Here is a 23,425-nt window from a genome sequence, read left to right on the forward strand (position 1 = left end):
TTGATCCTTGAAACCATCTGAAGGTAAGGTTAACATTTTTCATCAGCACAATTGGATTGTGCAACTTTATTTTTTCAAACATCCCTTATTGGATCATAGTGGAGAATACTTAATTAATCCAACCTAGAATGATCTTGAAAGCTTATTCACTACACTAAAAGCCCTTCCAAGTACTAGTTGGCATTAGACAGACTAATAAAACAGTGCTTTGCTGTTTGCTGGTTGAATCGCACAGAAACTGTCCACGACCACTTCGAGATGATGGCACCTATTTGTCAAAAAGGTACCCTGAATCTTCTCATCTCGCATTCTGCCTGGTAAGAACCATTATAAAGCACAGATAGAGTAGGGACAGAAGGGAATGAGAACAATGCTTCTTTGGCCACCACAGAAGTTGTGGCATCCAAAACAAGGAGCAGCACCCTTAGTCACTAGGTTTGACTTGCAGGTCGACGACATATGGCTACTCGAAGCCATATCTGCCTCAAAAGAAAAAGAAACTTGCAAGGAACCTGGATCAGTAGAGAAGTGATACTTCTATGTACGAGCCCATAGTATGGCAGCTACAGGACTACTGAGACTGGGATTAGTTTTGTTAATTTATTATACACATTGTATCCATTCTGTGAGTAGTAGACGGAAAAAGATTACACACACACACACACACACACACACACACACACACACACACACACACACACACACACACACACACACACACACATGTGGGGGGGGGTGTGGGAAAAAATAGTAGTAGTAGAAACAGTTGATTGACAGTTGAGAGGCAGGCCGAAAGAGCAGAGCTCAACCCTCGCAAGCACAACTAGGTGAATACATGTGAGATGATAAACTGATAATTGTAAATGCCTACAGCCCACCAGCAAGTAACACATGGACAAAAGAGGAACTAGATGACAAATGAGAGGGCCTCATAATGGTCATGAGAGAGATTATAATAAGAGCAGATAGATAAATCATGATTGTTGGTACTGAAGGACTTGAACTGGAAAGCAATAGACTGGGAGGCCTACAAAGTAAGAACTGAAGACATTTGAAAAGGCAGATTTGTAAACCTCATCCTGGAGATATTCATGTATCGACACAATACACAGGCCACGAGAATGAGGAAAGGGAATGTTCTGTCAATACTGGATTTAATATTCAACAGGAAAGAGGGGATATTTGATATTCAGTACCTTCTTCCTTTGGGAAAGAGTGACTATGTCTTGTTGGAAATTAAATATACTATACGATATCATCTATAAGAGAATGGTGAAATTGATATAGTTGATAAACTTGATTTCAAGTGAGGACTCTGGGGAACTTAGCAAATTTTTGAATGAATTTAATTGTATGGTTTTTGAACAGGAAGATCCTGTGTAACAAATCTACCAGTACAAGGTAACCTCAAGGTACTTACTTTTTCTGAGGGCCACTGAGATTCAACAGGAAAGAGATGGTTGGGTTGACTGTACATCTGAACCTAAAAAAAGCTTTTGACAGACCCCCCCCCCCCTCCTCCCCCACAAGAGGTTGTTTTGGAAACTGGAACTTGGTAGAAGGGTGACAGGGAGACTACTGTCATGGATGAAAAATTTTCCGACAGACAGATGAGAGCAGCAAACGGCGGCAGTGTAACTGACTGGGGGCGTGTTAATAGTAGAGTACCACAGGGTTCAGTACTTGCACAAGTAATGTTCATTGTCTATATAAATGATCTACCAAAAGGAGTACAGAATTATGAACATGTTTGCTGATGATATTAATCATGAACTAGGGAACATAGGAGATATAGATGATTGTCATACCCTTCAAATTGACCTAGGTTAAATGAGTGCTTGGAGCACCATGTAGCAAGTGGAATTCAATGTGAATAAATGCCATGTTATGAAATGTGGAATAGGAGAAAATAGACCATACACAACCTACAAATTATGTGGAAAGGAATTAAAGTACTCTTAACAAAGAAAGTGGTTCTTTCTTTGGGCTGTTCTGGATAGTAGACTGTCACTAGAGGAAGACATAAAGGACATTGTACGTGGAGTATATGCTGTGTTTTCAAACTTCAGAATCACTTTAAATTATATGGATGGTGAAATACTAATGAAACTGTTCATGGCTTTTGTGAGACCAAGTTTGGAATACAGTATACAACAGTTGTATGGTGCCCATATCTCGAGAAACACGTCAGTAAACTGGAAAAGATGCAAAGACATACTACAAAATGGCTTCCACAATTGAAAAATAAGAGTTATGAAGAGAGGCTGGAAGCATTGAATATGCCAAAATTAGAAGATAAGAGAGGCAATCTGATCACTTAGAAAATAATGACTGGTATAGATCAAATTGAAAAAGAGGAATTCCTGAAACCTGCTTAATAATTGCTTGATGGGGTTCTGGGATTTGTTCTACTCCAAAAGCCCAAGGCTCAACCGATAACCTCAAGAACACGAGGTCATAGATTCAAAGGAAACAAAGGTGCTGAAAAAATGCTAGAAAGTTTTCTTTTGCAAACAGTGGTCGACAGTTGAACCAAATTAAGTGAGAAGGTGGTGGAGGCCAAAACTGTCAGTGATTTCAAAGCGTTATATGACAGTGCTGGGAAGACGGGACACCACAAGCGTAGCTCTCATCCTGTAACTACCTTGGGTAATTACACACACATAATTGACTTAGGGATTAAACCCCCAATGTTCTATAGGTTGTCATTTATATTTGTGGCGTACTAATTGCAGGTTTTATTGCTTCAAATTTTTGGGTAAGTCACAAGGATAGTGATCTAATTATATTTCTGTATGTAACCATATGTTATATATATCCTTGGGGTAAGCAAATGGAGATGTGCAGGTAGTGTAAGCTTAGACAATGTGTGTGCTGTCTATAACAGGCAGACTTGGAATACCTGGTTAAGATTTTGGATATTTCATCCTGGATCAAATACCTTGCACATTTCCTGAAACATTAGTGTCACTGTAAACTTGTGGCTTTTTCATATTCAGTTACATAGTGACTTATGGTATGTGCATAGTTTTGCTGATGGTTACATTTGGTCAGATCTACTAAAGCAGGAATACAACAGAAGACTTCAGCACTGCCATTGTAAGTACACAGTACAATTTTAATTGTTGTATGTACTGCACATGGACAGTATTCTCATGTTTAACCACCGCACTGCGCACCTGTTTTCGGCAAAAATGTCTTGGTGCAATTGTCAAGGACATAATTTTGTTGTTTTTATAACTGTTTAGGTAAAGTTAATGTCAAAATATTTCCAAACTCAACTATTTCCATTTAAAATCACAAAGAAAAATGAAAACATTAGAAAACATTAAAATATAGCCTAATTAAAAAAAACAGCACAACTCTGAAAGCGCCTAAAGGCGCTTTGTGCAGTGCAGTGGTTAAAAACATTGCAGGTCTTACCTTTACACATGTCCAGCAAGTACAGTAAATATTTCAGTTTTTCCTACATATATTTTGATACATTCATATTAAAAGACAGTTCTAGGTACATTATTTTCAGCACATGCATCTGTCAAGATATATACTAAAATGAGTGTTGTATTTATATTAAAAAATTATTATTATTCATGATTGTTTCCTCAAGTAACCAAACTTTGTATGTCCAGTTAGTGCAGATAATTGTAGTCGCACTGTTGTATTATATATGAAAAGTGTAAAATATTATTTTAAAGATTGACACATTTTAGGAGCCTCATAAAAAAAATGGAATATTAGATGGGCAACCACAGATTTCGACCCAGTTTTCTTGGTTGATGAATATTGTACTATACTCCAAATTTCTAAAGTACTGTACAGTATTAGATTAACCATTAGGATGCGATTATAGTCTTTTGGCGATCTCTAGGGCACTGCGATTATCATCAAAAGATGATTTAAACAATTATTGTCTGGGTTTTACATGTATGATGGAAATATGGATATGATAGGTTTATGTGGTTGTAATGGAGTTTACCTTGACCCATAACAAAAATCCTGCTACCATTTCATGGTACGAATGTGGTTATTGTCATGAATGTTGCTAGGTGAATGTGGTCATCATATGGTGATTTAAACAATTATTGTCTGGGTCTTGCATGAATGATGCAAATCTGGATATAAAGTGCTCTGTAGATGTAAATAAAGAAAAACCAGTGATATATCAATTTGTGAAACATCAGAGGAAGTGTCAAAGAAGTGTCAAAGTAGAGCACTGGGTGTTGACATGTGCCAAAGTAGCCTTGCAGAGCGCCTCCATCCAGTGAACCCATAAATATTCACTGATTTTCGTGTTTTTCTTACATTTTGCATACAAATTAACAATTCTATAATGAAAAATTTTTTGGAATGGTTTTATTTTTTATGCATAGGTCATGCATAATCTAGGTTATGCAAATGGTCATGCAAATTTTTGACCATTTCTCCACAGCCTCTGTCTAATAACTATTGTAGTATTGTGCATAAGTGGCAGTATTATATATTAAATGACTTGGGTATTGATATGTTACAGAAAAATGTTTTGAGTGCCAATAAAACAAGTTTTTAATTATGTTAAACAATTATTAATAATTATTAATGTATCTACAGTAGCCGCATTAAATATATTACTGTTCACATCTTTAGGATCTTACTATATGCAACCTTGTTTAAGGTTCTATAATCTGTTTCTGGTAATTCATGAAATTTTAATTTTAATTGGAAAATAAATTTTGTACTGGATAAAGACAAGCTTCACCTAACTCAGCATGCAGCTACTGTCAAAATTGTCACCTCACTTGTGTAGACCCCCCCTTCCCCCTCCCCCCCCCCCACCTTAAAAAAAAAACTTGAAACTCTCACATAAGTTCAACTTTGGGAAAACAGGAAAGGCAGGCATGATCTGCCACTGGTGCAAGAGCTGCCTATGCACCCACAGCACATTGCTAAAAACTACAAGAAATAAACCCCAGTCTACCTCAACCTCCCGGCTCTGCAGAGAAGCCAAAGTACTACACTACCTGGGGTGGGGCACCTTGTAAGGAGGAAACCCCAAGGAGCAGACTCCCAAACCTTAACAGTGACGATAACCTTGAAAGGTGGGGGGCGATGGCTGGAGAAGGGAACGAGAGATACAAGCAGTTGATTCGAACAAGACTTGAGGCATGTGAAGCAGAAAATAGGGAAGCATATACACACATAACACACTTGGCTACAGGTAACACCTGGAAATAGCTGTCAGGGCACTAGAAGCTATCCTGTCAATAACACAAGGTGCTTGTCTGATGTGGGCAGCTGGCTGGAGTCTCAAGTTGCTGGGGCTGCTAGCTGGTGGTGGATGAGTATAACTGCCAACATTTAAGGCTGGACAACAAGTGTGTTCATAGTCTGTCTCAGGGTTATCAATATTTTCCATGCAGTTGCTCATTTTGGTGTGCTCTGCCATTCCGGCGTTTTTTTTTTTTTTTTACTTTTGGCCTGGGTCTTGGAACTCCATTTTCTTAGTTGAGGCCAGATTCTTGTCCTAATCCCCAATTGGACACTTGTGACTCAGTGGGGCTGTTAGGGGGCTAACCAGGTGGGTAGCATAGGGAACTACCAAAGTTACCCACAAGAAAGAGGTGTTTAATTACACTGAACACTATATTTATGCAGCAACTCTAGATGGGTTAGTATGCAATACTAAGGTCTCCATCTCACTGAATGGTTTGTCATTCAGGGACATGTAATTAGCTAACCAATACTGGGAAGCTTTGATTGGATTAATGGGAATATCAGGAACACAAGAGTGGATGAAGTAATTGCAAAACTCCAAGTACCTCATAGCAGCAAGTCTAAAGGGTCTAATAACTCGATATTAAATAAATGCAATATTTGAGAATGCTTGTATTAGCTCCCTCTTTGTATGATAAATGGTTGTATTAGCTCCCTTTTTGTATGATAAATGGTTGTATTAGCTCCCTCTTTGTATGATAAATGGTTGAGTAAAAATGTTTCCAGCAGTATCATACACACCCACAACAAGAAAAGGCTAAGGAGATTCATGCACTTCAAAAAGCAGTAACACTTTAAACAATTGCCTGCTTTATCAAGAACCAAAAGTCTTGCAAGCATTATATTTACTTTGATGGTTCATTTCAACTGTCAACAGGATACACTGCAAGGAATAAGTTTGACACAGAACAACAAAATTCATCCCTGAAGTAAGTCGCTCGCATACCAGAAAAGGTAAAGGACCTCAGGATTAACAGAACTACAAACTAGACATGACAGAGCTAATCTCAGAGACAATTAAAATATAGAACAAATTTAAAGATATTAATCCAGAACACTTAAAATAGTCCAATGTAGCTTCCACATGGGGCAACAGTTTCAAGCTCAACAAGCCACAATGTAGGACAGTAAATAGGGGGATGGATTTCACCTATAGGGTAATAATAAACCCATGGACTTACCTACCCACTCAAGCCACAAATGCCAAGAGAGTACAACAGTTCAAAATTTGGCTGGAAAAATCTTCATTAATAATGGAAAGATCTTTTGACAATCCACTAGCTTCCTCTGTGTGTTAAGGCCACTAGAAACAGCAACCCTCAAGTATATTAAGAACTAGCAGCACTATAATTAGCTACTAGTACACTAAAAAGTGAACAGAGTAATTTTTGTGATTTAAAGTCAGCTTGAAAACATTTGTGAAGTTCTGTACAGTATACAGCAAGAATCCCATAATAGCAACCATTAAAAGAAAAAACTGGCTTGTTGCTCAGAATCTCTCTCTCAGCTGTCAGGGGCCTGACAGCTGAGTGGACAGCGCTTCGGATTTGTAGTCCTGAGGTTTTGGGTTCACTCCCCAGTGGAGGTGGAAACAAATGGGCAGAGTTTCGTTCAGCCTGATGCGCCTGTTCACCTAGCAGTAAATAGGTACCTGGGAGTCAGACAGCTGCTATGGGCTGCTTCCCGGGGGTTATGTAACAAAAAGGAGGCCTGGTCGAGGACAGGGCCGCGGGTACGCTAAGCCCCAAAATCATCTCAAGATAACCCTCTCTCTCACTTTTTTTTTTTTTTATCCACACAGGAGAATCTCTCTTGAGTGGATATCAATACACACAAATATAATATAACTTATCATGATGACAGACATAGCAGCCAAAAGAGCATGTACCAGATGAAGTTGAAAAAGACCTGGATACAGTATACCCATCTTTGTTATTAAACTACTGTATATTGCTCCAAAGATTTGGGTCTGATTGGAGAGAAATTTCACTCTTGAAGGCCAGAAGCCATTGGCATACAAAATTCTAATGTTTAAAGTTGACACTTGTATATATGGGTAGCAGAAGAATGTACACAAGTTATGAGACATGCTTACCCCAGTGGGTAAATATTGTACATTGTACTTATAATTGGATAAATTTGAGATACAGTACCATACATGTTACAGAAAAAATGTGTACTCGAAGTATTTGCCGAGTAAGGTTTGCCTATACTTGGTACTGTAAGTACATTTCATGAGTACAGTATTTTCTTTTGGTAAATAGCCTTTTGTCATGGGGAAATGTCTAAAATTGTCGGATTTGTGATATATACTTGGATAAGGGACATTTATCTCCTTGAGCTGACCTTATGTGATCAATGCAGCGACTTCTTTTCAGCCTGTTGACTTTTCATAATCTTAGCCCTGTTCCTGTATTACAGTACTGTACGGTCAATCTTGCCTTGGTGTTTAATGTTTGAGCATGCTTCTTATATTAAAATGTTTACATGCTTGCTCATGAAGAATCTACAGACTTGAGACTGGAAGTAAATTTGCTAGTATTTCTTTTTTTTCTAATTGCATTTTTCTTTCAGAGTTCATTCAGGGAATGTCTCAATTCAGCGTCAAGGGTGACAAGGAAAGCAAGATGCGATTTGCTTTTCGCATCTATGACATGGACAACGATGGTTACATCTCAAATGGAGAGCTGTTTCAGGTAAAATTGTCTGAATCTGAATGTTGGGTTTACTGTACAGCATCCTTATTAAAACTATGGTTACACTAGGCTTGTGCTTTAGCAAGAAAGCAAGTAGGCTTTACTCCAAGCATGGTCTGGCACGGAGAAGGGAAATGGGTCAAAACATCTTAGTTTTGTTCCTAAGTTGTTAAATTATTATTCCAATATGATACTGTACATAACATTCATCATTCAAAATACTGTAGTATCATTTTATCAGAAATTAGACTAGTCTTAACTTTTTTTACCTGCTAATGAAACAATATTGAAATCCTATTTCATTGGTGTATTTAATTGTTGCACTTACCTCTTGTGTATGCTGTAATATATGTAGAGGAAACAGTTGGAATAAGGTACAAAGGTCATGTTTACTCTGGGCACCTTTATGGCTAGGAACAGCTCTGTTCAGCCCATCAGTAACTAGAGAAATTGCACAAGATGTAAAGAATGTTGGATTTTTTTTTTAACCCAGACACATGAGCAAAGAATGTTCAAGAGAATTGCAAGGCAACTTTGTAAGTCTGAGATAGTATTGATGAAAACAAATTAAACCTGCAGAGAATACATAGATCAATATCTTGAATCTAGCTTATACAGTATAGCATTACCTGTCGAATACCTGTTGATGATTCAGAGGATCAATGTCCTTATATTACGTGTGTCTTCAGAATCGAGCTGTTAGCTCTTGGATCCCGCCTTTCTAACCATCGGTTGCCTAATATATTGACTCGCGGCCTATTGTGGCCCAGAAGACCAGGTCTTCTGGTTGGTGGTCAGGTTAAATACACTGTTCGATGCGGCTGTTCGCAGCCTAGTTGATCAGGTAACCATTCAAGATGTTTATCAAGTTATCTTTTGAACACTAGTCAGCAAGGTGGACAGCCTGCCTGCTATCATAACTTGTACAGTGGAATCTCGATTTCAACGAACCTCGATCAATGGATCTCCAGTTGGAACACACGCACACACTTTCCATGCCGGATTCACTCGCTCGATTCAACGAACAAGAAGAATTGGATGTGTGGATTTGCTTACGATGTTGGGATTCAGCTTACAAATGAAGGCAACATTATGAGAAATAGTTGGGGGGGCCTTGGGAAAGCCACTTAGCACATTTAAAACCAAATTCTGTTTCTTTTTCATTTCCAGTTGTAAAGGTTTTCTTGCAAAAAAATATGGCCCCTGTTTCCTTTGGAAATTAGATTTTAAGGCTTAGACTATATGCATTTATGATTATTAGTTTATCATCCTCATGGCAGATCTCTAGTGCTATTATGTCAACTTCTTGTGGATTGGCAGTCATTATTTCCTTCACCTTTAGGTGTTCTTTCACCAGCACAGCAACGCCACCACCTTTCCTAATTTTTCTGTCCCGTCTCCAAATTGAGTAGCCCCTTGGGAATATGACCTCATTTAAAATAACATCTTCAAGTTTTGTCTCCGTGAGTGCAACAATGTCTGGTGTCTGCAGCTATATTACATCACTTAACTCCAGTATCTTCGATCTTACTCCATCTATGTTGGTGTATGCAATCTTCAGGAACTTGGGCGTGGGGAATTATGCTAGACAGGGTTAACTCCCTTTACAGACAGTATCTTTGTTGTTGCCCTTCAAATGACAGGTTGAAATTATAATTTCACTGTGAAATCGGCCCATAATGTGTTGCATCTCCAGGTACAACGAATCCTTAACCACAATGAACTGGTAAAGATAAAATTGAACACTGCTAGAGGTCAGCCAGTCATCCACCATATGTGTAGGAGTGTGTTGAAAAGTCTTGGGCCTTTGATGTTGATAAAGTTCTCTCTCAGCATGCCTATGCACCTCTGCTTTTCATTGGGGCTATTCTGCACATCCTGTCATACCTCCTGGCTCATGTGGTCTTATTTCTGTGTGCAGTTTTGGAACCAGTTCTTCTATTTTCCACGTGTAGATTATTATTATTATGCATCTCTCCTGCCTGCGCTGCAGGGAATAAAAGATTAAACAATTTTAGGCAGTCCCAATAATTTAGATAATTTATTGAGTGGATTCTAGCAGTAAAGGACTTTTGCACACTCCAGATCAGCAATTTCTCCAGCTTTGAATGGGGCTGTTAGTGTGCAACAATATTCCACTTCAGAGAGCACTGATGTCTTAAAAAGCATCATCATTGGCATGGCATTTTTTGATTGGACGGTTCTTGTTATCCAACCTGCCATTTTTCTTGCTGATGTGATGGCTATTTTGTTGTTCTTTATAAATAGTTTTCAGACTGTTTTATATGTGATTTCTGCTTTGATTTTTTTTTCACAGTGCAGTAATTGGAACTTATCCTCATTAAGCATCATGTTATTTTCTATGGCCTATTGAAAGAATTGATTAACATCAGATTGAAGGTTTGCTGTGTCCTCTATGTTGTCTACTCTCATGAAAATATTAGTGTCATCTGCATAGGATGATACAGTACTCTAGTTTGTAGCCTTGTCTATGTCTGATATGAGGATAAGGAAAAATACCAGAGTAAGCACAGTACCCTGGGGGACTGAGCTTTTCACACTGGATGGTTCAGATTTTACTTTGTTGGCTAATACACTCTGTGTTTTGTTTATTAAGAAGTTAATGATCCATCTCCCTACTTTGCCAGTAATTCCTTTTGTGCACATTTTGAGCGCAATAACACCATAGTCACATCTTGAGGTCATCTTGAGATGATTTCGGGGCTTAGCGTTCCTGCAGCGCGGTCCTCGACTAGGCCTCTCTTTTTTTTCTCTCTCTCTCTCTACACACCCCCAGGAAACAGCCCATAGCAGCTGTCTAACTCCCAGGTATCTATTTACTGCTAGGTGAACAGGATCATTTGGGTGAAAAAAACTGCCCATTTGTTTCTGCCTTCACCGGGAATCGAACCCAGAATCTCAGGACTACGAATCCTAAGTTCTGTCCATTCGGCCGTCAGGCCCCACACTGTCAAAGGCTTTTGCGAAATCTGTGTATATTTCATCAGCGTTTTGTTTGTCTTCCATGACATCTTGGGCCATGTCATAGTGGTCTAGCAATTGTAAGAGGTAGGAGCATCCTGTTCTGAATTAATGTTGCCCAAGGTTATTTAGACACCAATTTCATGTGTTTTGTGATCTTGGCACTTTTTCAAAGATTTTTATGATATGCAATGTTAGATCTATTGGTCTATAATTTTTTGCATCAGCTTTACCATCTCCTTTGTGCAGTAGTGCAATCTCTGCTATTTGAAGTACATATGTCCGGGATAACACCAGTATCTAGGCTTTGTCTCCAAAAGATGTTTAGGGCCTGTGATAGTGGTTTTTTGCAATTCTTGGTGAATATAGAATTCTGGGAGTCTGGGCCTGGAATCTTTTTTTTCTTCTTTCAGTTTTTTAAAGAACATGTTTTTAATACCTGTACATCCCTAGTGTCAATATATCAAGAGAAAGGGGATTTGTATTTTATAGTACACTACTGTACTATAATATTTTATAATATTTACTCGTTTATCTATACTGTGCTTCTGATGTCTCGTTTGTTCATGTATTGAATGTTCTGTTTGCATAGTTTGTGTACATGGTAATGTGTATTTTTGCCCATTCATATATTTGGGTCAAATTTAATATAAATCTACATGTATTTTTTTAAATACTGTACATTGTTGTACTTCAACAGGTACTGAAGATGATGGTGGGAAACAACTTAAAGGATACACAGCTTCAACAGATTGTTGACAAAACTATCCTCTTTGCTGATAAAGATGAAGATGGCAAAATCAGCTTTGATGAATTCTGTGCGGTAGTTGGTAACACAGATGTTCACAAAAAGATGGTCGTGGACGTATAAATGTATTTGTGATTGTTGAATTTGGGTGCCACTGGCCTAAGGTGCAATGTAGCTGTTAATGTTTCTCTGAACTGTCGTGGGATAAGTGTTTTTTATGATAGTTTTGAGGACCGATCTGTGTTTCGTCAGTAGCAATATGTAACTCGATTTGATACTCCAGTGATGTAGTGGTCGTTTCTTACTATGACAGAATGAAACAGTATATGGATCTATATATTTATGCCATTGATTTGATACCTTGGAAGTGTTTCCTACAGTAGATCAGTATTGGATTTAAAATGAAAGACTTTTAAAGTCTAAGAGTAAAAATTATTTGCTATGCAAAAAATGGTAATCACAAAGTTTTTTTTATATAATATGCTTATGTTGAATAATATTTTTGTTGTGTTTTATGGGAGACTCTTGTATAGTCGTGTGTTGAAGCTTTTACAAGAAGCCAGGCTTCAGTGGCCCTGCAGAAGATATTGCGTTCAAGACATTATTATTATTATTTACTCCATGTCAGAGCTCATGTATGAAGTGGTTTTTATATTTGATCTCATTATCTTTAAACTCAGTGCATCCATTTTATGCTGTTAGATATTTTCTATATTTACAAACCAACTTTTGAATATTTGAAAGTAAATTCCCTCACTTCATACCAGCATCACAAGTTTTGTTAAATATTTTAAACTTGCATATCGTGATGGTGATGTGGTATTGCATGAGTTTTCTATGTTTATATATTGTATTGTGCATAATTAATTTTCACCAATTTGTGAAGGATTCAAAGATAACCAATGTCAATAGCTACTCTCTCTGTTGGGTGCAGGGTCAGTGGCTTAGAATTTTGCTTTAAAAGACAGTTTCCAATTGACAGTTAAAATTTATGTACCCAGATAAAATTTTTTACATTAAACGTAAGTAACTATTAATTTTAATATGACTTCAGTCGCTTCAATTTTGTTTAAACATTAAATATTGTAGCATGGTGAGATGTGATAATGCTAAACTCTGATAAAGAACTTCATCAATTTGAGTTATTGTTTATCAATGTGTATTATTGTTGTGTTGAGAAGACACTGGGTTAAGTTATTGAAAGGGGTAAATTACAAGGAAGGTGCCAAGTTTCTTCTTTTAAAATTTATATATTGTAATCAGTTTTGTCACTGAAAAATGTACAGTATTTATGAATTATAATAAAAATCCCATGTTACTGAAGGAAATTCATTGATATTTTAAGGTTTCACAAAATGGTTTACAAAAATACAAATATTTTTAGAAAGGCATTGACAATAAGTTGAAATCTGGTAAGTTTTGTATAACAGCAAGAAAAGGGTGAGTTTTCAACTAAACATATAACTAAATATGTGCATTTGGCTAATGTTACGAATTAAGTGTACATGATTTTAATGTACTCCATCTTGATTAAATTTAAGACTTCGAAGCAGAAATTTTTGATTAAGTGACTGTTTCTTTGTGTACATTTAATGGTACCTATTATTACTTTCTTCCTCATGATAAAAGCGTTATACTAAACGAACGAGGGTATACTATGTGATACTAGGCAGTGAGGTTACCTTGAGGTTATCTTGTGGCGATTTCGGGGCTCAGCGACCCCGCGGCCCAGTCGTCGACCAGGCCTCCTGGTTGCTGGACCGGTCAACCAGGCTGTTAGACGCGGCTGCTTGCAGCCTGTCGTATGCTCCATGGTTAGTGCTCCATCACTCGCGTGCAATACCCAGCTGCTGCCAGGGCTGAAGTCCTGTGTGTGGCACTTTACCTAGTCATGATGTTCGGTCACTCTTAAGTTTTTAGTGGCCATCGTTTGCTGTTCTAGATGGCTAATATGGTGACCACTTTCTAATTTCTAATGACCAGGCATTGAGTCTACTGTTCATACTACACACAGTAATGTATTTTATTGTAATATTTTTCTTGTATTGTAAATTCTCGAGAGACTCGTTTGTACTTTAGCTTCGCTTGGTTTAGTATAGAATATGTAACTTACATTGGATGCAAATATATTGAGATTTCAAGTGTAGTTTGAACGGGATATATTGCAATGTAATGGCCTCTTTTCTCAAGTATTTAACAAAATTTCTTTCTTTTTGTATAAGATATAATAATAGATGGCTAGTTCTTGTTATCCAGCAAATTTTAAAAGCAAATAGCTGAGAATATTGGCCTTTCAAAAGACTAACGAATGTTGATTATGCTAATACTTTGTTTTCCCTCCGTATGATATAAATGATATATGATATAAACAGGCTTCTTATAAATTCTCCTTATGAGGGTTGCTAAGCAGGAGGAGTGTTTCGTATATCAAGTATTTTATTACCTCTCGTGTATTTGTTAATTGTTTAACACTTTTTGTCAGTTCAAAACTGAAATATTGAAAATGTTCCTTAATACCTCCACCTAATTCACAAAAAGACCTAATAGGTTTCATGTTAACAAAATGATCTTGCATATTCATTACTGAAATTACATTCTGAAAACAAGCTCTAAGAGTTTGATCATAAAAAATTTAGTTTTCATTTTCTTATCTGGTGTCAGTTATGTTAATACAAAGAATAAATTACAATGTGAGGAAAAAACCTACATGGGGGAGGGAAGGAAATTTATCTCGGAGAATGGTTCACTCAGAAAGGGTTTCTCTCTTTGTGAAAGCTCATATGAAAGAAACATTTTCCTCGCGTTGCTATTCCCACGTGGTGGTTGTTTCAACATTGTCAGCAGGTATTGCGTACAATTATATGCATGTATGTTGCTCTTGGGTAATCGTAAGCAATTATTATTCATTACCGTTGTGAAAATAATCTTTGCAGATTTATCAACAAATTGTTTGAGCATATACTATACTGTAGACAAGTTTTGGTAAATACTTGGAATTGAATAGTAGTAAAGCAAAGTTTACTTTAAAAATTTTGTAATCAAAGCATAATATAATTTAAAAATGCAGTGCTTTGATAAAATTAAGGCATCTGAATTTTAAATTAAAATTTATTATGGTTTTGTTATTAAATGTGACCTTTTAATATTAATACTAAATCTTTTGTAATATTTTTAAGCAAGCAGTATAACTGTAATTGTTGATCATGGATATTTGTACAGGCTGGGACATTATATCTAATTCTTTTTAGTATAGTTGTTAAATACTGTATTTTGTTTGCGAGTTCTTGAGTTTGTGTGTGCTGTTCTTAGACACTTCAGATATCTCCTTAACCAGCATATGATTTTTTTTTATATTTATACGCTTAATATGGTACTCACTTTGGTACTGATAAGAGGTAGCCAAGTATGGACACCTCCCCAAACACCTTAAATTGTTTCATTGACTTGAAGGTGCACATATATAATATCAAATAATTCCTCATGTTGGCTAGAGTACAAGGGTGGAAATGTGAGAAGAGAAAAGTACAATTGGTAAGTGAGGCCATGAGATGATGTAATAAAAGAATATAAACAGTTTATCAAACTGCACTGAAGTACTCTAAAAGGGTAAACGGCACAAAGGGTTTACTTTTCCATGGAGGTATAGGCGACCTTCGCTCTGTGCACGAGGTTATGGTCTTTGAAAACCACACGCATCCAAAAGTTTATTTTCATCAATGCTTATTAATAAAAGATCTACCTGAACATAATTAGTTAATACTCTTGCCAAAATTTCCATCAATGAATGCAGCACATAATGAAAGAACAATACTTGGAAGGTGCCATAAGGCAAGAGTGTAATCCTCCCTCAAAAAAGTTAATGAACACAAAGTAATTGTGAGAACCATGAAGTTAGAGCAAGATATAGAGGCAGTGCACTCCAAAAACATCATTTTGGTTGCACAAATCTTTTGCCATATTTTTTAGGTACAGTCGAACCTGCTCCCAAGTATTCTTTAACAGCTCATATATGAACCTTTCCCCACCTATTAATACTTTGGCCCAAAAAAATGGTTTGAACTTGTGAGCTCCAAACCTGCACAGAGTGGTGGAATACTGTCCTGTATTTCTTTTGGAAACAGGCCAACCAGTTTGTTTATATTTCTTAATTTATGGATATTACACATTTTCTCAAATAGCAGTAACTGTGGCATATGGTTAAGGTGTTGCTGTGGATGGTACTTTCGTCTCTGGTGGCATGCTCCTTCCATTGCTTTTGCTGTTGTTTTGACTGCGTAATTTCTTGAACATTCAGTCAAAGGCCCAGATCAGCATATCAGTAGTAGAGATCCAAAACTCTTGCTTACAATATATCCAAGTGCTGTGACAACATTATTATTTAATGTTACCCCACAATCTGTATCAGTTTTACACGAGTTCTGGTCATTGTATTGTCAAGGTTAATTATTACAAAGGCACAACACTTGAACTCCGATTTGTGGTTTTTGGGACCTGGGGTAGAATTAGCACGTATAGAAAATAGTAACATCAGCTACAGTAATCTCATTATCTTCATTAAATACATTTACTTCTTAAAAGTACAGTAAAAATAAAATTGTCTATACTGTACTATATAGTGTACTGTGTGTGTTTCTCGGCTCCTTCCTTGTATGATGGTTTCTCTACTTTTCATCCTGGATAAGTTAGTTTTATAAATTGACATAAAAAAATATTAATTTTAAAGAAAACAGAAAAAGGTGGCATTTAAAAATGTGCATAATTTTATTTTATTACATTGGTAAACTTGTAAGGTGTTGCCAGTATACAAGCAATGTCGGGAGAGATTAAAAGTTTTGTTTATAGGCAGTAGGCTTGAGGGCATACTGCAGTTTCATCCCAAGGCAGAATTCAGTTTGACTAACATTATCTAGTTAACTTATTCCAGGTTTCCCCTTGCCTTTTATCTCTGAAGCCTTGTTGTTGTTGAATCACCACATTTGTTATCAAGTCTGCTATACAAGAGGTGTGTGTGTGGTTGCATGAGAGAGAGAGTACATGAATGTAGAATAGTTATCAAATAATGAATGCTATTTACCATATCTTGAATGCTCCAATTTTCATCTTTCATCTACAGTAATATTTTGTTTGTACTACAGATGGCCAGATTATTTATCTTCAATGTACATAAATGTTAAGGCAAGCATGATACTTCACCTTTTCCTCCTTAAATAATATGGTAGCAAAGACTTGTTTAGTATATGGTTATTTAATGGTATGAAGGCTGATCAAAGAATGCTAAATATCCAAGTACAGTACATGTTTTATTCCTCACTTTTGTACCAAAACTTTAGCACAGTAATTCATTTTAAACATTATTAAGCAGAAGGATTCTGTGACCATCAATAGATTTATAAAAGTTTCCAATGTTCTATACTTTAACCCTTGTTTGAATGTATAATTGTCATGTGTATGTAGTAAGAACATGCCGACTGTGACTTACGTTTGTTTGGTATTTAGTCGTTTTTGGAAAAGTCAAAAAAGAGATATGTGATAACTACTGTGTGCTTATCTTCCAAATTAATATTTACTAATGTTTAAATGGTGATCACAAATTGTATTCTATCAAATTTTACCATAATCATGAATTTTTGAGAGTTAGTGAGAGGACAAAGATTGTGGAAGTATGTTGTGTCAATACTAGTATAACTCCTCTCTCTTATGGGTGTAAGAACAGAATCATGAGAGTTGGTTGTATTTGTAGCTCTTCAAGTTTTACATGTTATTGTAGTTTTTTCTTTCATTCCTTGTACTGAATATTCTACCATTATTTGAAATTGAGAAGAAATTGCTAATTAAGTTTATCATTGATAATACAGCTATCCAAAGACTCCTTACAGATAAAAAGTATTAAACTCATAGTATTAGAACAGGTCACAAGGACTTAGTGAAAATATAAAAAGTTTGGATACACACATTTGTAATTTTGTTAAGTCAAATTAGTATGTGGGGGCAGATGTGAAACTATCCTTTTCTGCAATAGAAATGTAGGTGAAGTGTCGGCAAAGACATCGCTATTCAAATTTAAATGACCACGTCATTATCATCCAACTCGCTTGCCACTCTTTTTTACCCATGGACTGTTTGCGAATGCATGAATTGAACTTCTCTGGCGCTTGTCATTAATGACTTAATTGGTTGTTTGTGGTTTTCGTCCTATTTCCCAACTTCCATGTAAACCCCCCATACAATTCAGACAAAGCTGAAAATAACCAATTTTGTCAGTTATGTTCTTATTGATGTATGGTTCAGTAAAGTCAAGATTTTCATTGAATTCTATAACTGGACTTTGCTTTTCCTTTTATAAAAGTACCACAATGCAGTACCTTGCAAAACTTATTACAATTAATTCATCACCAACAAAGGAGTAATCGACTTGTTGACCAGACCACACACTGAAAGGTGAAGGGACGACGACGTTTCGGTCTGTCCTGGACCAACTCAAGTCTACAGTAATCGACTTCTTTGTGGTCTGTTACTTTGTAAAAAAAAAAATCTGCTACCTTAAAATATGCATTGTTAGGAAGCAGAAAAAAAGGATGCATTATGCTTGGCTTGTATCATTACCTCTTGACATTCAAGTGTTGTGAGCAACTGGGTCTTGCCAAAAGATTAGATATTAGTGAAAACCTTATCAATACATTGTCTTTGATTTGCTTCATTTCCTCTCCCTCAAGAGTTTCACCTTGTCATGGAGGGAGTCTCACATATGACACCCTGCAGTCAGTGGGGGGTTGCCTTGCACCCCCCCACCTCCCCAGGTGTTGTACTGTGCGAAGTGAGGAGCTCCTGCTCGGGTCATCAGACCTCCCACTGGACGGGTCTTCCATGAGGGGCTGTCCTTGGAGGTTAATGGGTGTCCAGGCTAGGCCGAGAGGGAGAAGGTAAGTAATTATCAAAAAGAAGGCACCAAACGGGGAAGGCTATGTAGCACCATCAAATGTGCGGGATAATCAGAGGGTGCTAAATATCACCAAGGATGCTAATACGAGAACAGAAACGCATAAGGCGAACAATATCAAAAGTATCCGCAGGGGACGGTCGGAAAACAAGACACGCTCGTCCCGGAAGTCGGGACATTCAACAAGGATATGCACGACTGTAAGAGGGACAATGCAATTAGGACAAGGAGCAGGGTGGCGCTCCATCAAGTGACCATGAGTTAAGCGAGTATGGCCAATACGCAACCTTGCCAGACCCGTTTCCCATCGCCGGTTACAGTGGTAGGAGGACGGCCACGAGGACACAACTTTTAAGAGAACGTAGTTTGTTACCAGTAACAGACATCCAACAAGCCTGCCAACGGATAAGGATGGAGGAATGGATAACCAGGTAAAAGTCGGAATAAGGAATACCTTTACAAGAGCGGACAGCTTCCCTGGTGGCAGCATCCGCACGCTCATTTAAAAAGAGACACCAATATGGCTGCGAACCCAACAAAACTCAACCGACTTAAATTTACTGTGAACAAGAAACAGCCAACCAAGAGGGAGAAAGGCGTTTGGATGCGTGTAGGAGCATGTACGATGCAGCAGGATATTCTCCTGTTAAAATGGGGTGCACTGCTTGGTATGATGCACCCCTTCCTGCATTAGCCACTAGCCTTCCCTTGCTGCCCCTAATAAGTGGTATCTCTTGGCTCTGGAGCCCAAAGTTTTTGAAACTACTGCATGGTAATTAAAACAACTTTTCAAACACAGGCTAATGGGTTGGGTGAATAGGCCCCAAAGTTGGACAGTAATGGAGATTAGGTTCTGTAGTCCCAACTATGTTTGGCCCAGACCAAGCTTTGTCTTTGGTTACCCCAAATGATCCCCTCCTATTAACTTGGCAGGATTGAGCACCAAGCCCCGGTGATGACTACCTCATTTGGAGTGACTGACTTTCGTTGCAAGAACTGGGCCTTATACCTTTCCCCTTAATGGTGACAGCGCTGTCACTGCATTTGTACTGTCGAGAAAAGATTCCTATAAACATTGCTACATTCCATGATCCGTGTGATCCTGCTACATAGCCTAAGTATCTGTATATTTGTCACAATGAATGATACCCTGATGATTTACACATACATAGGTACCTTGTTGACACTAAATACCTATATTATGACCCCTTCTCAGGAGGCCACAACATGGTCTAAGGTGTGTGTATAAACACACCTTAGCGAGTGAGAGGATGTTGTAGGGACCACTTAAGGTAGCGACTACAGTAATGATCACGACGATCTTTTAAGAGATAGGATACCAGTTTCAACATACAGGGTCAGGGTAGGGGAGGAACGAAAGGCATCAGAGCCGAGGCGTAATCCAGTATGGTGCAGAGCATCAAGACGATGAAGAGTTTGAGAGGCACACGAGTAAGCGGGACAGCCATAATCAAGTTTAGACAGCACAAGAGAGGAATGTAAATAGAAGAGTGTGCATCTATCGGCTCCCCAGGAATTATGGGAGATGACCTTAAGTAAGCTAAGGGCCTTAGTGTGTTCAACTCTGAGGCAAGAGATATGGGGCAACCAAGACAAAGGAGTGTCAAAGATTAACCTCAAAAGTTTAGCAGAATATACAAAAAGAGGACTACCATAGAACAACGAAGAATGATCTGCATTCGAGTAAAAGTCATAGCACAAATCTCTGCTGTAGAGAACTTGAAGCCATGATTGGTGGCCCAGGGCAACACGGTATCAGTTGCAAGTTGAAGCCGCTGTTGGAGGAAAGGCGAGTCATCACTGCAACAGCAAAGAGTAAGATCAATAACATAGCTGAGAAAATTCCAGAGGGAAGATCATTGAGGCAACCAGGAAAAACAAAAGTAGTGCTCAGAACACTACCTTGGGGTACACCTTTATATTGCCAAAAAGAGGCATAAAGAGTGGTACCAAGCCTCACTCGAAAGAAACGACTAGAGAGTAAGCTAAGAAGGAAGATAAGGAGATTGTCATGAAGAACAAAAAATGGAGTTGAGACAATATGGTATCTCTAGGTGGTGTCATATACCCTTTCCAGGTCAAAATGGACAGCATGAATGAAGGTCTTTGAAGCAAAGGCAGTGTGAATATAGACCAGACATAAATCATGCTATGACACTTGTGAAAGTCAAATTGAGAAGGAGAGGTGGCATTAATGTTCTAAGAACCACATCAAATGGACATTGCCCATATGTTCAAAAAGTTTGAATAAAAGTAACAAAGCAACTTGTTAGGGCAATGGGGGGGGGGAGTAAAGTCCTTAGAAGACATTCTTAAGAGAACCTGGTTTCTGAATAAGAATAATAACCAAATCAAGCTAATCCTTGGGGACTGACAACAACTCATATATATAGTTACAGTATATATATTTAATAAATACTGAAATGTGCATGGAGGGAAATGGGGAAGCATCTTGTAATGAATGTTATCTGAGCATGCTGCTGTAGAACTGCAGAGGGTTAGGGCAGACTGGAGTTCAGAGAGAGAAAGGATCATTATTGAGGAACTGGAGATGTGTGCAAAAATCTAAGGGACAAGATTCAAGAAGGGGTTTACAAGTAGGGAAAGAGGAAGGAAGACGAGAACCAGAACTACTGTATCTCAAAAAGTGTTAACCCAGTTCGGATGCGACCGACACCGGATCTGCCACAACAAAACCATGGAGGGAAAGGACTGGCGAGACATCTGGAACAAACTTGCCGGCAATCTTATGGATTGTCTTCCAGATCTGGGGAAGAAGAGTCAACTGTAATGGTGTATTTCCAACTCTAACGCTTAAGCATACAGATGGGTCTACAGGCCACTGCACTCGCCTTCCGAAACTAAGTACCTGTACTGTATAAGAATCGGTCATCTATCAGTGCCTGTGTTTCAAACGGGCTGCACGATTACAGTGGACAGACCTGAACACAGTCTGAAATCCACTAGGAAATGCACTTCCATGTGCCATGGGAGGTAGAACAAAGAACAGAGTGTAGGGCAGCATTGAATACAGTGTAATGAAAAAGGAGGAGGGTTAGAGGAAGAGGCAGATCAGAGAGGTCGGAAACAGTAGTGTGGAGGGTGGAACGAATGACTGGGTGAAATCTGAATAGGAAATGCCTTTATGAGAAATATGACCAGTGCAGATAGCCTCCTTAGTGGCGATGATCATTTAAGGGCAACACTGTACCGACATGGCTGGGAATGCAGCAAAACTTAACCATCTTAAATCTGCTAGATAGGAAACAGCCAATGTTGGATTTTGACCACCACAGGCTGCAAAGGGTTAAACAACTCTAAAGCCATGAGGGCACCGCTTAGTCAATCACTCATGGTTTAATTTTGGATGTAAGGTGGCAAAGCAACTAAGCACAAGGGCAAGGAGAAACAACAGAAATAATGACACCACAGAGCAGAGCTAAGAGTGAATACCCCAGGGTGAGAAGAGAAGCAGAAAGACATTATGAAAATGACATAGCAAATAAAGAAAAAGCCCAACCCAAATTGCTGCACAGACATCATAAGGAACAGTAATGAAACTGAGGATAGGGGCAGACAGGTTCACTAAAAATGACAAGGTGGCGTGGGAAATATTCTTTAAGATTTTCCAGGTAGACTTCACAATAGAGCAAGAAGTTCCTGAATTAAGAGGGAATATTCAACCAGGTACCACTGGAGAGGTAAGAAAGCATTTGCTTAAATTGGATGTGGCAAAGGCTGTTGGGCCCATATGAAATCTCACCATGAATAAAAAAAAAAAGGGCAGAAGCATTATGCCTATCACTCTCAATGGTGCATAACAAATTGCTAGAAACAGGGAAACTGCCTAAAAATTTAAAAAACTGTTAATGTAGTTGTGATATACAAGAAGGAAGAACAGACAGGAAGCACTGAACAACACGCAAGTGTCCCTAACTTGCATACTGTGCAAGATGATTGAGAAAATTGAGAGCAAAAATTTGAAAAACATCTGGAGAGAAAATTTTGTAACATATCACCAGCATTTATTCAGGAATGGCAAATCTTGTCTCACAGGCTTAATAGAATTCTATGATAAGGTGACAAAAATTAGGCAAGAGAAGGGTGGGCAGACTGCATATTTTTATTGCCAGAAACCCTTCGACACAATAGGAGATGCAGGTAGGAGTAAAAGGGAAGGTCTCCAATGGATAAGGGAGTACAGTACCTAAGTAACAAATGACTGAGTCATTGTGAGGGATGGGGAGATCTCAAGAATGATAAGACGTCACTAGTCACTAGTCACTAGTCTTCCATCTTCCCACAGGGTTAAGTCCTCGGAGCTATCCTTTTTCCGATACATATAAACGATCATCCATAGGAAATAGACTCGTTCCTATCAGTTTGATAGAAAACTACCCGAGGACAACATAAAGAACATTGTGTGAGAAGCCTATTCTACACTTTCCAATTTCAGAATTGAACACATAAACAAAGGTTTTTGGTTTTGTGTCCACCACGGAACACAAAAACAAGACTGGATTGTTGGAGCAAGTGCAGAGGTTGCACCACGGCAACTTAATGACCGGCTGCCAAACATAGGCCTCTCATGGGTGGTGGTGCCTGGGGTCAGACTAGCAAACGAATAGATGGAATAATTATATGATTGAGGGGTCGGAAGAAGGGTCAAGTAGTGTACATACTCTTCAATGAAACCCATTCCCCCATGGCCTTCTTCTGACTTGTACTAGACTGCACATCGTCCACATGCATTAAACTCATAGGCCAATAATGGAACAATGCCCTGCTCCT

At 38.2% G+C, this 23,425-nt stretch overlaps 1 protein-coding gene across 5 annotated transcripts in view; it reads left to right on the forward strand.

Annotated features, from left to right (window-relative positions):
• The window catches only part of LOC123750413 (calcineurin subunit B type 2), a 96,822-nt gene extending 78,828 nt beyond the window's left edge, over positions 1-17,994 (forward strand). For all 5 annotated transcript variants that reach the window (XM_045732553.2, XM_069333912.1, XM_045732531.2 and 2 more), the window contains 2 exons: positions 7,825-7,946; positions 11,629-17,994. In XM_045732553.2, coding sequence (XP_045588509.1) covers positions 7,825-7,946; positions 11,629-11,799 — 293 coding nt within the window. In that variant the 3' untranslated portion in view covers positions 11,800-17,994. The remainder of the gene's footprint in view (positions 1-7,824; positions 7,947-11,628) is intronic.
• Positions 17,995-23,425: the final 5,431 nt, after the last annotated feature.

The sequence above is a fragment of the Procambarus clarkii genome, chromosome 4 (genome assembly GCF_040958095.1).
Source record: "Procambarus clarkii isolate CNS0578487 chromosome 4, FALCON_Pclarkii_2.0, whole genome shotgun sequence".
NCBI classification, from domain to species: Eukaryota; Metazoa; Arthropoda; class Malacostraca; order Decapoda; family Cambaridae; genus Procambarus; species Procambarus clarkii.